This window comes from Muntiacus reevesi, chromosome 2, assembly GCF_963930625.1.
Source record: "Muntiacus reevesi chromosome 2, mMunRee1.1, whole genome shotgun sequence".
In the NCBI taxonomy this organism is placed as follows: Eukaryota; Metazoa; Chordata; class Mammalia; order Artiodactyla; family Cervidae; genus Muntiacus; species Muntiacus reevesi.
The window spans coordinates 46,275,537-46,290,301 of record NC_089250.1 but is presented as its reverse complement, the minus strand read 5'-3'; the positions used below and the strand labels follow the sequence as shown (position 1 = coordinate 46,290,301).

Sequence of the window (14,765 nt, the reverse complement as noted above, 5' to 3'; positions counted from 1 at the left end):
ACAGCAAATTAAAAAACAGAGACATTACTTTATCAACATAGGTCTGTCTAGTCAAGGCTACAGTTTTTCCAGTAGTCATGTTAGGATGTGAGAGTTGGACTATAAAGAAAGCAGAGTGCAGAAGAATTGATACTTTTGAACTGTGGTGTTGGAGAAGACTCTTGAGAGTCCCTTGGACTGCAAGGAGATCCAACCAGTCCATCCTAAAGGAAATCAATCCTGAATATTCATTGGAAGGACTGATGTTGAAACTGAAACTCCAATACTTTGGCCACCTGATGCGAAGAACTGACTCATTTGAAAAGACCCTGTTGCTGGGAAAGATTGAGGGCAGGAGGAGAAGGGGATGACGGAGAATGAGATGGTCGGATGGCAACACCGACTCAATGGACATGAGTTTGAGTAAACTCTGGGAGTTGGTGATGGACAGGGAGGCCTGGCATGCTGCAGTTCACGGGGTCGCAAAGAATGGGACACAACTGAGCGACTGAACTGGACTAATACAGCACAGGGAACTATATGACATATCTTATAATAACCTATAATGGAAAAGAATCTTAAGAAGTATATATATATATAAAACTGAATCACTCCTGTACACCTAAAACGGACACATTATAAATGAACTACACGCGTGCTAAGTCACTTCAGTTGTGTTCAACTCTGAGCAACTCTATGGACTGCAAGAGACTGCCAAATTCCTCTGTCCATAAAATTCTCCAGGCAAGAATACTGGAGTGGGTTGCCACACCCTCCTTCAGGGGATCTTCCCAACTCAACTACATTTGAATTTAAAAAAAAAAAAGCTACCAGGCCATGAGTGGTAGCATTACAGCCACGTGTCCAATATGCACAGGAGGAAAAGGCATTTGAACAATGGTTGCTTTCCTGCATGATGAGATTACAGGTGGATTTCATCCTCATTTGCATACATTCCTGTGATTTCTATAATACATACCTCCTGATGAAGTATTGAGATGTTGTTCAGTCACTTAGTCATGTTCAACTCTGTGACCCCATGGACTGCAGCATGCTAGGCTTCCCTGCCCTTCACCATCTCCTGGAGTTTGCTCAAACTCATGTCCATTGAGTCGGTGATGCCATCCAACCATTTCATTCTCTGTCATCCCCTTCGCCTCCTGCCTTCAATCTTTCCCAGCAGCAGGGTCTTTTCCAATGAGTTAGCACTTTGCAACAGTTGGCCAAAGTGTTAGAGCTTCATCTTCAGCAACAGTCCTTCCAATAAACAGTCAAGGTTGATTTCCTTTAGTATTGACTTGTTTGATATCCTTTAGGATTGACTGGCTTGGTTTGCAGTCCAAGGGACTCTAAAGAGTCTTCTCCAACACCACAATTTGAAGGCATCAATTCTTCAGAACTCAGCTTTTTTTCCTGTCCAGCTCTCACATCCATACATGACTACTGGAAAAACCATAGCTTTGACTATTTGAACGTTTGCTGGCAAAGTATGCATGCATGCATGCTAAGTCACTTCAGTCATGTCCGACTCTTTGCGACCCCATGGACTGTAGCCCTCCAGGCTCCTCTGTCCATGGGACTCTCCAGGCAAGAATACAGAAATGGGTTGCTATTTCCTTCTCTATGTCAGCAAAGTAATGTCCCTGCTTTTTAATATGCTGTCTAGGTTTGTCGCCGATTTTCTTCCACGGAGCATTTTTTAATTTCATGGCTGCAGTCACCATCCATAGTGATTTTGGAGCCCAAGGAAATAAAATCTGTCACTGTTTCCATTATTTCCCCATCCACTTTTCATGAAGTGATGGGATCAGATGTCATGATCTTAGTTTTTTGGAGGTTGAGTTTTAAGCCAGCTTTTTCACTTTCATCAAGAGGCTCTTTAATTTCCCTTCGCTTTCTGCCATAAGGGTGGTGTTATCTGTACATATGAGGTTATTGATATTTCTCCCAGCCATCTTGATTTCAACTTGTGGTTCATCCAGACCGACACTTCACATGATGTACTCTGCATAGAAGTTAAATAAGCAGGGTGATAATATACAGCCTTGATGTACTCCTTTCCCAATTTTGAATATCAGTTGTTCCATGTTCAGTTCTAACTGTTGCTTCTTGACCTGCATCCAGGTTTCACAGGACGCAGGTAAGGTGGTCTGGTATTCCCATCTCTTTAAGAATTTTCCACAGTTTGTTGTGATCTACATAATCAAAGGCTTTAGCATAGTCAATGAAGCAGAAGTAGAGGTTTTTCTGGAATTCTTTAGCATTGTCTATGATCCAACCCATGCTGGCAATTTAATGTTTCCTCTGCCTCTTCTAAATCCAACTAGTACATCCAAAAGTTCTTGGTTCACATACTGTTGAAGCCTAGTTTGAGAAAGAAGAGAAGCAAACGGCAAAGGAGAAAACAAAAGACAAACCCATCTGAATGCAGTTCCAGAGACTAGCAAGGAGCATACTGAGATGAGCGAAGATCTTAAATGGATTTTGAGAAAACATGACTTCAACAGGTAGAGGTGGAAAGAGGGGTGACAGAAAACAAGCATATTTCCTAGGGTTAGAAATATCAAGAGGCAAGATCCATGTCAGAGAGGCCCCAAGCAGGAAGGGGGTTGGTTAAGAGACAGGGTCATAAAGGACCAAATTTAAGAGATCCGAAAAGAGGGTCAGAATTTTTTTCTTCCCTTCTGTAACTCACAGAGTAGTTTCAGAGCTGTTCAAAGAAAGGTCAGGAGGACCAGAAGGAGCTGACAGTAAATCCTGAAGGAAGGAAACTCAATTAGATTTACAACTAGTTCAGGCATCAAGTCCTGAACTACCTTAAATATGCAAAAGCAATAGATAAGGAATCCAGGTATCTGATGTAAGCATCTGGCCTGGACTAGATGAGGGAGCAGAGACACGGGGACTAATGGACTCCCAGCTGGAGCAGAGCAGACAGGAGAAGGAAGGTCTATGTCTAAAAGGCAAAAATCAGATTTGAGACAAAGAAAGTTTGTGCTGACTGAGGTATACATATACCTAGGAATTTCCTGCAGATCACTAAAATCACAGGACTAGCAGGACACAGACTGTGGGTACAAGGCTTTGAGAGTCACCCACTGAGGGATTCAGGTCAGTGACACATATCCTCTCAATGTCAGAGACCCAGGAGCAGAGAATGCTGTCAGTAAATCTCAAATCTCAAGGGCTCTTTCAAAAACGCAGCAAGGTCTTCACAGAGAAGTCCCAGGCTGGTCCTGGGGTGACTCTAATACAAAAGAGCTGCTGCCAAAGAGCAACAAATTCAAAGGACAGTTCGGGTCCTTCCAGGCCAGCAGCAGGGGCTCCTGAGCACTACTTCCTGGCAGGGGTAGGCTGCTGCTGGAGGAGAATCAGGGAGGTAGGAGGGAGGCACTCCCAGTGTACACCATCACCTTTCAAATTCTGAGACATGCACACACTGTCTAGTCAAAATAACAAAGTTTAACCTTCCTTAAAAGGTCACTCTAAATAAATAAATAAAAGGTCACTCAACTGAGTGGGCCCTATGCCATCCCCACCGCTGAGGCAAACTTGAGCAGAAGAACAAAGAGCAGGCAGTGGAAGGGTGACCTGTCTAAAGGGAGCCAGGTCTGCCCTGGCTGGCGCCGCACCACCGCCCCAACCAGGCCACTACTGCGCAGCAAGGCTTGGAAGGCAGGAACTCAACCCAACCCTAGGAACAAATCAGCATTCTTCCAAGGAGAGGCTGGCAAAATTAACAGTCAAGAGTCTCTTTTCCAAAGCAGACACAGTCTGTTAAGTGGAAAGCTGTGTTTTGTTACCCCCACAGCCTCCAGCACCAGGCAGGAAGGCAAAGCACAGACAGCACGTTAAAAACCTGTGTGCAGGAGAGATACTTGGCGAGCCCTCTGCCACACTAACAAGTTCAATACACTCCATCTGTGTGGATCTCAGAAAAGATAGCAGAGTGCACAAATCAGAAATAATGATGCACTATTTTTTTCAAACAGTTTAAAGGGTGATTATGTGCACTGTGAAATTAGGAGAGTCATTTCAAAAGCTTCCCAGATACATTCAAAATTATGATTTCTTGAAATCAGTGGAGAAAGAATGGATTATTTGGAGCCAAAAGTGATATAAAATCCTGGACGTTTTCCCCAGGAGCACAGACACCAGCCCTCTCTCAGAGCTAGTGAGACTGTATATAGCAGACCTTGGGTTCAGTGAACATTCTGAAAGAAAATGTGTAAATACTGAATGACATTGTTGCTAGGACAAATAGTTCTACTACTAAGAGCCACCAACCAAAAAGTATTTATTCTGAGTAGCTTCCCATGAAGCTCAGAGTGAGGAGCTGACAATTTGCTAGGAGTTCCTTTCAAGGATACCCGAGTGGGTGCTCCCAGGGGTGAACTTAAAATATATAAATCACCACTTTTCTAATAACCAGGAAAACAGGACCTAATCAACTTTTTCTACCAAAAAAAAAAAAAAAGTTTTCTCAGAGTTTCAACCTTCACTCAGGAACACATACATACGGTTATATACATATATATATATTTGGCATTTTGAAAGATTTTGCTATTTTTGTGAAACAACAGGAGATACTGGGGCTTTTTTTAAATCAAAGTCAATCAGGCAGAAACTTTTAAAGTCTATAAATTAAGTCTGTATCCTAAAAGGCAACATTATGCAACATAATGAGTAAAAGGGAATAAGAAAACCTTCATACTATTAACAACTCTGCATCTAACCAGCTATGTGACATTGAACAAGTAACAAGCTCTCTGGGCTACTCTGCTATAAAATAACTAACTCTAAAATCCCTTCTAGTTCTAGCATCTGATAACAGCAATTTAATATTTTTTAAAATGTTAAAGGCTAATGAAATATCACATAAATGTACACAAAACATTTTAAACAAAATATTTTTTGAAAAAAACTAATTTTAAGTAGCCGTAAGTTGGAACGTAACTGAGTTTTTAAAATAAAATTATACTGTTTGATCAGCAACTTAAAATACTGGGTTATATGACAAACTCATCTTTCATCTTCTCTATTTAAGTCTGGGAGCCATAGTTAAGGTTTACTGGATTATTCAAAACCTAAATTATTTCTCAATGTAAAAAAAAAAAAAATAGACTGAAAGAATAAAGCATTTCTCCTGCATCTGAAGTAGTCAGAGCTCCGAAAATAAGATTTTATTATTTCAGTAGTTCACTTTTGAAGCCTAGCAGAAAACTATGTTTAATTATTTACCACTATTCTAAAATATGCTATGAAAGTCTTTCAGTCATGTCCGACTCTTTGCGACCCCATGGACTATACAGTCCATGAAATTCTCCAGGCCAGAATACTGGAGTGGGTAGCCTTTCCCTTCTCCAGGAGATATTCCCAACCCAGGTCTCCCAAATTGCAGGCAGATTCTTTACCAGCTGAGCCAAGAGGGAGGTCTGAAAAAGCTATTAGGGAAAGACAATTGCATGAAGCAATATTCCTTCTACAGCTGAAGTTTGACTGTGATTCTGAGCAATGAAAAATTCAGTAAGAAAATGAACTGAAAAGGTGGGTCATAGAAGATCAAGTTCTGTCTGTAAAATCTTCTTTAAAAGGTGATAAATAGGAAAAGACTACTCTGAACACTTATAACTTGAAGACTGAATCATCTTCCAAGAGTAGAATGTGAATATTAGTTTTTTCCTGTAAAACTACATTTCAACCAGAAACAATCCCTTAACACAGTACAATGTAACAACTTCTGCTCTACAAATGTAACATGCATGCTCATTTAATCCACAGGAATATCCTCTGAAGCACATGCTACTTTTTATCACCCCTCATTTTAGAGATGGACAAGCTGAGGCTTTTATGCAAGTTAAGTGATTTGCTCAAAGTTACACAGCTGGTATGGAGTAGGAAAATGGCAACCCACTCCAGTATTCTTGCCTGGAAAATTCCACGGACAGAGGAGCCTTGCAGGCTACAGTCCATGGGGTGGCAAAGAGTTGGACATGACCGAGCAACATGGACTGAGTGACATCACACACACACACACACACACACACACACACACACACACACACACACACACAGCTAGTAAGTGTACCGAGCAACATGGACTGAGTGACATCACACACACACACACACACACACACACACACACACACACACACACACAGCTAGTAAGTGTACCGAGCAACATGGACTGAGTGACATCACACACACACACACACACACACACACACACACACACACACACACACACACAGCTAGTAAGTGTACCGAGCAACATGGACTGAGTGACATCACACACACACACACACACACACACACACACACACACACACACAGCTAGTAAGTGTACCGAGCAACATGGACTGAGTGACATCACACACACACACACACACACACACACACACACACACACACACACACACACACACAGCTAGTAAGTGTACCGAGCAACATGGACTGAGTGACATCACACACACACACACACACACACACACACACACAGCTAGTAAGTGTACTGTCCAGTTACTAGCTCTAGCTGACTATTATGCCCCTGCTCTTAAAACCACCATCTTCAGTTAAAATCTAAACTCCTCTTTCTAAATGATGCCTTTATTTCACCTTTATGCTGGTTTCATTGATGTAGAAAGAAAGCCTTGAATGAGTAAAACTCTAGTTTAAACAGCACTCTAGCACCTAAGGACAGTAGACAACTCCACATCCTTCTTTCTAACCTCCAAAACAAAGTCTCCTGAAATGCCAACCCAATCATAAATTTTAAGATGCCAGTGTTTTGGCCCAAGTTCCATTCTCTCCTTTCCTAAGCTCCAATGGAAAAACATGCAACTATGGGAGGAAGATCATTTCCAAACTTTAAACTCCAAGTTTCTTGCTTTGCCAACAATACCATGCTTTGGGACTTTAAAATTTTAAGCATGGTTCCCAGAGGAAAAATTTCCTTTATTAGCAACTGGTTCGACAATTCCATTCTAGGATGCTAAATATAATACATTCTGACTTTTATAATAATAAACACATTCCCCAGATTATTTTGAAATGACTATTTAAATTTTGTCACACCAGTTAATACAACTGTAGCACTTTTTCCTAAATCTTTAAAATTTGTTTCAGTTCTTTTGATAAACTGACCTGACACTGTTTTCTGAATTCTACTATAAAATAAGAAAGCTGGAATTTAGCCATTTATTTCCCTTAAAAGATACCCTTGTTTTACTATTTATTTTCTTAAATTTTAACCCAAGAATATCAGCAAAGTCAGAATCATGGAAGTAAGTTTTATGAACCATGAAATAAAATAAACCTAATTTTAATACTTTATATACATTCATGTGATGGCTCAGATGGCGGTGAATCCACCTGCAAGGCGGGAGACCTCGGTTTGATCCCTGGGTTGGGAAGATCCCCTGGAGGAGGGCATGGCAACCCACTCCAGTATTCTTGCCTGCAGAATCCCCATGGATAGTAGAGTCTGGCATGCTACAGTCCATGGGGTTGCAAAGAGTCAGACACGACTGAGTGACTAAGCACAGCATACATTCATCAAAGACAAATAAAGCATTTCACAGTTTTTAAAAGGAATCTTTATTATTAAAAACCTCATGCATGGTAATCCAGAAACATTGGCAACGGAGCAACTGCCTTGTTCTGAGCTAAAGGACTAAGTGTTTGTGGAGCAACAAGCGTTCAGTGAACCTCAAAGCCCCAGGCATTCTCTCATCATAGGAGCACTTTAAGCCAAGTTGTAAAAAAATGTAAGTACCTTTAGCTGACTAGTTCTTCATACCCTCCCTACCTAAAACAGGGGATGGGAAAATACTTAATAATCAGCTGGTACTTTTGTCTGGGAAATGGATCCAAGCAGTTGGATGGGAAGGGTAGAAATTTTGTTTTACCTCATAAAACCTCATGGTTTTGGGGTATGTGGGTTTGCTTGTTTTTACCATTAATTCTTACAAGTAGCTTTTTAACATACAGACCACTAGGTATCATGCTTTCTTTTTTGACTGCTCTTTTCGCACCTAAAACCACAAAGTCCCATTAACATCAAGACTGATCTCTCACCCTATACAGCCTCAAAATATCTGGTAACTTCCCAACAGGCAAATGCATGGTGGCAACAGAGCTCTTCCAGGCCAAACTAGGGTATTTAATGGGAAGATTAGAAACTTCAAAGTACCTTGTCTCTGTAAGCGACTCCTCAACGTGCAACCAAATTTTTCTCCAAAACATATTCTAGAAATAAAATTTCATTATCTTTCACCCTTCTAGTGTAACTGCTGTTGACACCAAATCTTGGCTTCCTTCCTTCCTGATATCTCCCTAACGTTCCTTTCCTCCAGTTTTCTAAAATGGAAAGCTACATAAATGGGTATTGAGGGCCTGGTGTAGGGGCAACAGGGATTGGTGAGAGCAGCTGTTCCTCAGTTCCAGCCAAACATTAATCAGCTGGGAATATGACGGCAGATCTTCCAATGATCCAAAATAGGTAATAAATTCAAATGGCTGGGAGAAACATTCTGGTTTCTTAAAGCAACACAGGGACCCAAGAAAACAACTGCAGGTCACCAGTTGGCAACCCGCGAGTCAGATTCTCTTTCATTTGGTCCAGGTTCCCTCAGTCCAGGTTACACATCACTGTCATCAACCCACCAAATAACACTGCTCCTGACCACGACTAACTCCAGGCTTGAAATACTACCACGAAGTTTGCGCTGTCATTTAGCGTCCACAGTAACAAGGCCACTCATCACCTTCCTCAACTTTCCTACACAGACCTTTCACTTCAACCAAGTAAGTCTACTCACCTCATCCCTCAACCCCCCAAGATGGCCTCTGTTCTACCCTCCTCTCTACCCCAACAAAGCCCACATCTGAAGCAGGAAACAAGTCCATCTTTGGGGAATATACCTTTCAACACCTAATGATTGCATGACTTCTCTGCTTAAAGCCAACAGATTTAACTTTCGAGAAGGGGTTTAAATCTCCTAACAGGCAAATCTCATGGCCTTGTCTTGGTACACCTTCACCCCTCAACAAATAACGGGAGATCGGAAAGGCTAAGTCACGCTCTGAGGAATCTTTGCTGGGTCTCGACGTCTTCACACCCGGGAATGACTGGGGAGGTGGACTGGAGTGGGACACCCCCCAGTCCCCCGCCCCAATCAGCCCTGCGAGGCTGGCGGACGTGCGCAACCTCCCGCGCTTTCCTTCCTGCGCCGCGGAGATACCAACCCCACCGGACCCCAGAGCCGTGTCCTCGGGACCTCGACCTGCTGAACCCTGCCGCGAGCTCCGCGGGACCCCGCACCCAAGGACCCTCGGCCCTAGTCAGGCCCGATGCTGCCGGCGGCCGCGCCAGAGTCAATTGGCGAGACGACCCCTCTGTGCGCGCCCCCCACGGACTTCTGGAGGACGCCGCTTCCGCAGCCGCGCCCACCCGGTGCCGCCGCTACCTTGTCCTCGGGCGGAGCTTCCGGCTCGCGGGCCACCCTTTGCCTCAGCTCCGTCATGCTGGAGACACCAGCGCTTAGTCGCCGCTGCCGCGTAGCGCAGACGCCGGGGCCGGCGCGCGGATTCTGCTCGGCCAGCCCCGAGTCGCCAAAGCAGAGCGCAACTACGCAGCGCCTCGCTAGCCCCACCGCAGCCCGGCCGCCAGCCCTGGAACTCGGCCCCGCCCGGCGCAGCCGCCGCCCTTTCACCCGGGCGGAGCTTGACCAGCCTTCTCCAGCCTCTGCCTGCTAGCTCCTTTTCTGGTAAAGGCCAGGAGGGAGGGCGCAGGCGCACCACCGCCATCACGGCCCGGGAGATCCACCAATGGCGCGAACCCGTCAGGGAGGCGGGGCGGAGGCGGGGCAAGTGAAACGTAATGGGGAGGCGTGTATTATTAGCTAGTAGCGTGAGGGGGTCGGGAAAAGGCGTGCGTTTTGGAAGGAGACTAGCCAATGGGAACTCGAGCACTGGCGCCCAGGGTCTTAGAGGTTAACAATTTGCTGGAGATAATAGACTACTTCCCCAGTCTCCAACCTGCCTAGTCTGTACTTTCCCTCACACGGATAAGTATCTGCTTAGTAGGCCCTGAGCGGAAAGGCCTGGGGGGCCCACCTGTGTAAAGGAGATTACTGATAAGGAAGTGAAAGTCAAACTTCTGTCTGTATCGTCTGCTTTATGTGCTGGTCACTGAACTATGTAATCTAATTTATCTCATTTAAACTGCACAACACTTGGAAGTGGATATGATTTTCATTTTACACGTAGGGTTTTCCACGATTATTCAGATTTTTTTTCTGCCTTCTGAACTACTGAAGGACCTTTTAGGTGGGGAGGAATGCTGCCTACTTTGTTCGCAGCTGGATCCCCTCTGTACCTGACACATCCCAAGTCCCTAATGAATGAAGTTTCTCCTAAAAGAAAATGATTTAGCCAAGGTCTCACGGCTAAAAACTGCCCACTAAGAATTAGAACATAAATCTGTTTGCCACCAACGCCTGCTCTAACATACTCCCAGCCTTCTTAAATTCATTGTTAATATCTGTTACTCAGCATTGCCTTCAGCAGTTCCTGTTTGCTGCCTTGTAAGTGATGTAAAACAAGTATAAAATGGGGCCCCTTCCCTTAGCATCTTGTAATTTAACAAGGAGAGAAATTTGCACACATAGGAGATGCAATTTTGTGTTAGCAATTTTGACCTGAACTGTGAGGTTTGGGGAAAATAGTGAGAATTCTGAAAAGGATGTTTTATTTTCTTGATTTCTGTGAAACTAGATCCCCAAATGCCTGTAACACTGCTTACAGTCTACAGTAAAGTAGACATGACATCCTTGCTAGGTTGCCTCAGTGGTATCCAACTCTTTGCGACCCAGTGGACTGTAGCCCGCCAGACTCCTCTGTCCACCGGATTCTCCAAGTAAGAATACTGGAGTGGGTTGCCATGCCCTCTTCCAGGGGATCTTCCTGACCCAGGGATAGAACCCACGTCTCCCTTCTGCATTGCAGGCGGATTCTTTACCGATGAGCCACCAGGGAAGCCCAAAATAGGTGTGGAGGAACACTGAATTCAGGGTATGCTTTGCTCCCTATTAACAACATTGCATAAATACTTGGTTTTGTTTTGTTTTTTGAAAGAAACAGACCACTCCATTCAGGCCATTATTTATTTAGAGAAAGCCTTGCTTTTGTGTTTTATTTTGTCTTAATCTTATTTATAAAAGTAAATAACACACTGATTGTAATTTTTAAACTCTTTTAATCTGTTGGGGGCTGTGTGACCACTATTTTGACTGTTAGTGATCACCTCTTAAACTGAAGACTAGACACTTCTTGGACAAATTATACAAGGTTTATTAGCTATAGGATGTAAAAGGATGTCAACAGAGAGTCACAAGTTCATCCTTTAAGACAAGTGGAAGTGTTAGTAACTATATTTTCACCTTTGGGAAACATGTGAGAGGTCACATCCAAGTAAGCAATACATCAGTCCTCCTGGAAGCTCAGCTGTTTGCTTTGAAACCCAGCCTAACTGGAGAACCAGTGCACACAGTTTCAGAATGCAAACCATTTTTCATACATTTACGAAGACTGGACCTTAGACACTGAAAGCCAGAGACCTTTGATTTTTGTTTAGATACATTGAATTGGGTTTCTCTAGTGTGGAAACTTCAAATATATTAACCAACACAAGTTTTTAGACATATGGAAGTTTTGAAACTTATGTAGTCATTCCTTATGTTTTATGGGGTATTTTTTCCTTTTATGCTTAGAAGTCCATAGCAAGCTCTGTTAAATATTTACCAATATATTTTTCCATTTCTTGAATTTACATGTGTTTGAATTTTAATTAATCATCAAATTTATTTCAATAAACAATTAGGAAGAGTCTATAGCTTTATTCTTTCCTAAAAGTTTAATGCATTTTTTATCATAATTTAATTCATTTTTCTCACTGTTTGGAATAGCACCTTTACTAGATGTTAAAGTAATCCTCTTAAAATAGAAGTCTCATGTCAAAGCTCTCTTTGATAACTTTCTTTTTCACTTATAGAAGGCTTGCAAAGTGCTGTAAGATCTCAGCCCTGCCTCTCTTTGCAACTTCTCTCCCCTCTGTTCAGTGTGCTCCAGACATATCAATCTTTGAGTTCTATCATGTCAATTGTTGTTCAGTCTCTAAGTCTTGTCCAAACCTTTGCAACCCCATGAACCACACAGTCCAGCAGGATCCTCTGTAGGCTTTTACACAGAGATTTTTTTGATGGGATTTTTCCTGGCGAGAATACTGGAGTGGGTGCCATTTCCTTCTCCAGGGAATCTTCCCAGACCAGGGATCAAACTCGTATCTCCTGCATTAGCAGGCTGATTCTTTACCACTGAGCCACTAGGGAAGCCTATATGGCAATTATATCTCAATAAAACTGGGGGAAAATATTTATTAAAAGGCTTTGAAGTTTTTCAAATTTATTTACTTATTTTTGGCTGCACCGGGTCTTCGTTGCTTTTCTTGGGCTTTCTCTAGTTGCAGTGAGCAGGGGCTACTGTCCATTGCAGGGTATATGCTTTTCATTGTGGTAGCTTCTCTTGCAGTGTACAGGCTTCTCAATGTGGTGGCTTCCCTTATTGCCCAGCACAGGCTTTAGGTGCTCAGGCTCAGTAGCTGCAGCTCGTGGGCTCTAGAGTATGGGCTCAGTAGTTGTAGCACATGGGCTTAGTTGCTCATGGCATGTGGAATCTTCCTTCCTGAACCACAGATCAAACCGAGGCCCCTGCATTGGCAGCGAATTCTTATCCACTGTGCCACTAGGGAAGTCCAAAAAGCTTTGAATTTTAAAACAAACTACTATCTGAACACCTTCTAAGCATGCTGACCTTTTAAACATGTTATTTTTTTAGCCAAGAATACTCTTTCTCCCACTCTCCAAACAGCTAGTTTCTCTGGTAAAATGCTAACTACTCAGAAAGGCCATATCTAACCACAGTTCATGCTGCTGCTGCTGCTGCTGTCACTTCAGTCGTGTCCGACTCTGTGTGACCCCATAGACGGCAGCCCACCAGGCTCCGCCATCCCTGGGATTCTCCAGGCAAGAACACTGGAGTGGGTTGCCATTTCCTTCTCCAATGCATGAAAGTGAAAAGTGAAAGTGAAGTTGCTCAGTTGTGTCAGACTCTTCACGACCCCATGGGCAGCAGCCTACCAGGCTCCTCCATCCATGGGATTTTCCCGGCAAGAGTACTGGAGTGGGTTGCCATTGCCTTCTCCGGCCACAGTTCATAGCCATTCTTAAATCATGAGTGGAGTTTAATTGCCATTTAAAATACTTTCAAATTAGTAACACTTTGATTTGGCATTAAACCAAAACGCGATTATGTAAGCAGAAAGCATAAAAACAAAGTAACAGAGTATACATGTTACTAGTGAAGCAAATATTTCTCACTGGAAGAATAAATGCATTCCACACTTTGCAAAGGAACTCAGACACCAAAATGACCTAGAAAGAAAAATACCCACAAAAGATGAAACTGTTGTGTTTTGATATAAAGAGAGATGCAAAAGGATAGTTGATCATACATAAAGGAAGTTAGTGCTAGCATCAAAATTTACAAATGCATGACTGAGTCTTGGAATAAATTCCAGAAACAACAGAGTAGCACTCTTTTTAACATCATTTTATTTATTTATTTGTGGCCATGCTGGATCTTTGTTACTTTGTTACTTTCTCTCAGTGCGGCTAGTAGGGGCTACTCTTGGCTTCAGTCTCAGTGTGCTGGCTTCTCACTGTGATAGCTTCTTTTGTTTTGGAGCATGGGATATAGGGCACTCAGGCTTCAGTAGCTGCGGCTCCCTGGCTCTAGAGCACAGGCTCAATAGCTGTAGTACATAGATCGTTGTTCCAAGGCATGTGGGATCTTTCAGGATTAGGCTCGAACCCAGAGGTCATACACCAGTAGGTGACTGCATCACTAAGCCACCATAGAAGCCCAGTATCACTCTTAAGAATGCTGCGTCATTCACAGCCTTGACAACGGTGATATATGGAAAAACAGCAGTTATTAGCAACTGACTGAGAAACTGAATGTTAAGATATATTACGAGAGCTTTTATATATGTGTGCTTTTACATATATATTATATATAATATGTGTGCATCACATGCACAAGATATATGATACAAATGTTTTGAAAAGTCAAAGTTCTAGGATAATAACAAAACAGAAAATCTAAATGATAAATCAGGATAGTCTCATATTTTATTTTCTTGTGCTACATCTTACAATTGAAGGTATCTTAAATTCAATTAAAGACACATCTAATAGAAATACTAGAGGGAGAGCATTGAGTAGGGAAAGGCAATTTTTGAAACCATAATGGTTGACAATATTCTAGACTTGATGAAATGCGTGAATCTTTTGGCTGAGGAATACAAAAATTCCATGAACAGGATAAATAAAACCAAATCCACACCATACATGGTAGAAAGGCTAAAGAATTCTACAGACCAAGGTAAAACATAAGAAGCAACTAAAAAGAAATGCTGTAAACAAAGGAAAAAACAAAGGGGGAATATTTATAATAGGGAGATGATTAATATATGAAATGCTTTTAATCAATAAGAAAAAAGTTTAATAGAAAAAATATAAACATGCAATGGTCAAGAACTGTATGAAAGATATCCAATTTGCACCAGTCTTTTAATATGCAAATTGAAATTTCCACACAAATGAGCACAGATTTAAAAATTAGATTGCTAATAACTAAAGTTAGAAAAATTAGGGGCAAGGAACATG

General features: G+C 42.4%; 1 protein-coding gene across 1 annotated transcript in view; it reads right to left on the bottom strand.

Moving 5' to 3' along the window:
• The window catches only part of CDS2 (CDP-diacylglycerol synthase 2), a 74,003-nt gene extending 64,266 nt beyond the window's left edge, over window positions 1-9,737 (bottom strand). The window contains exon 1 of the mRNA XM_065921465.1: window positions 9,447-9,737. Coding sequence (XP_065777537.1) covers window positions 9,447-9,503 — 57 coding nt within the window. The 5' untranslated portion in view covers window positions 9,504-9,737. The remainder of the gene's footprint in view (window positions 1-9,446) is intronic.
• Between the last annotated feature and the right edge of the window lie 5,028 nt (window positions 9,738-14,765).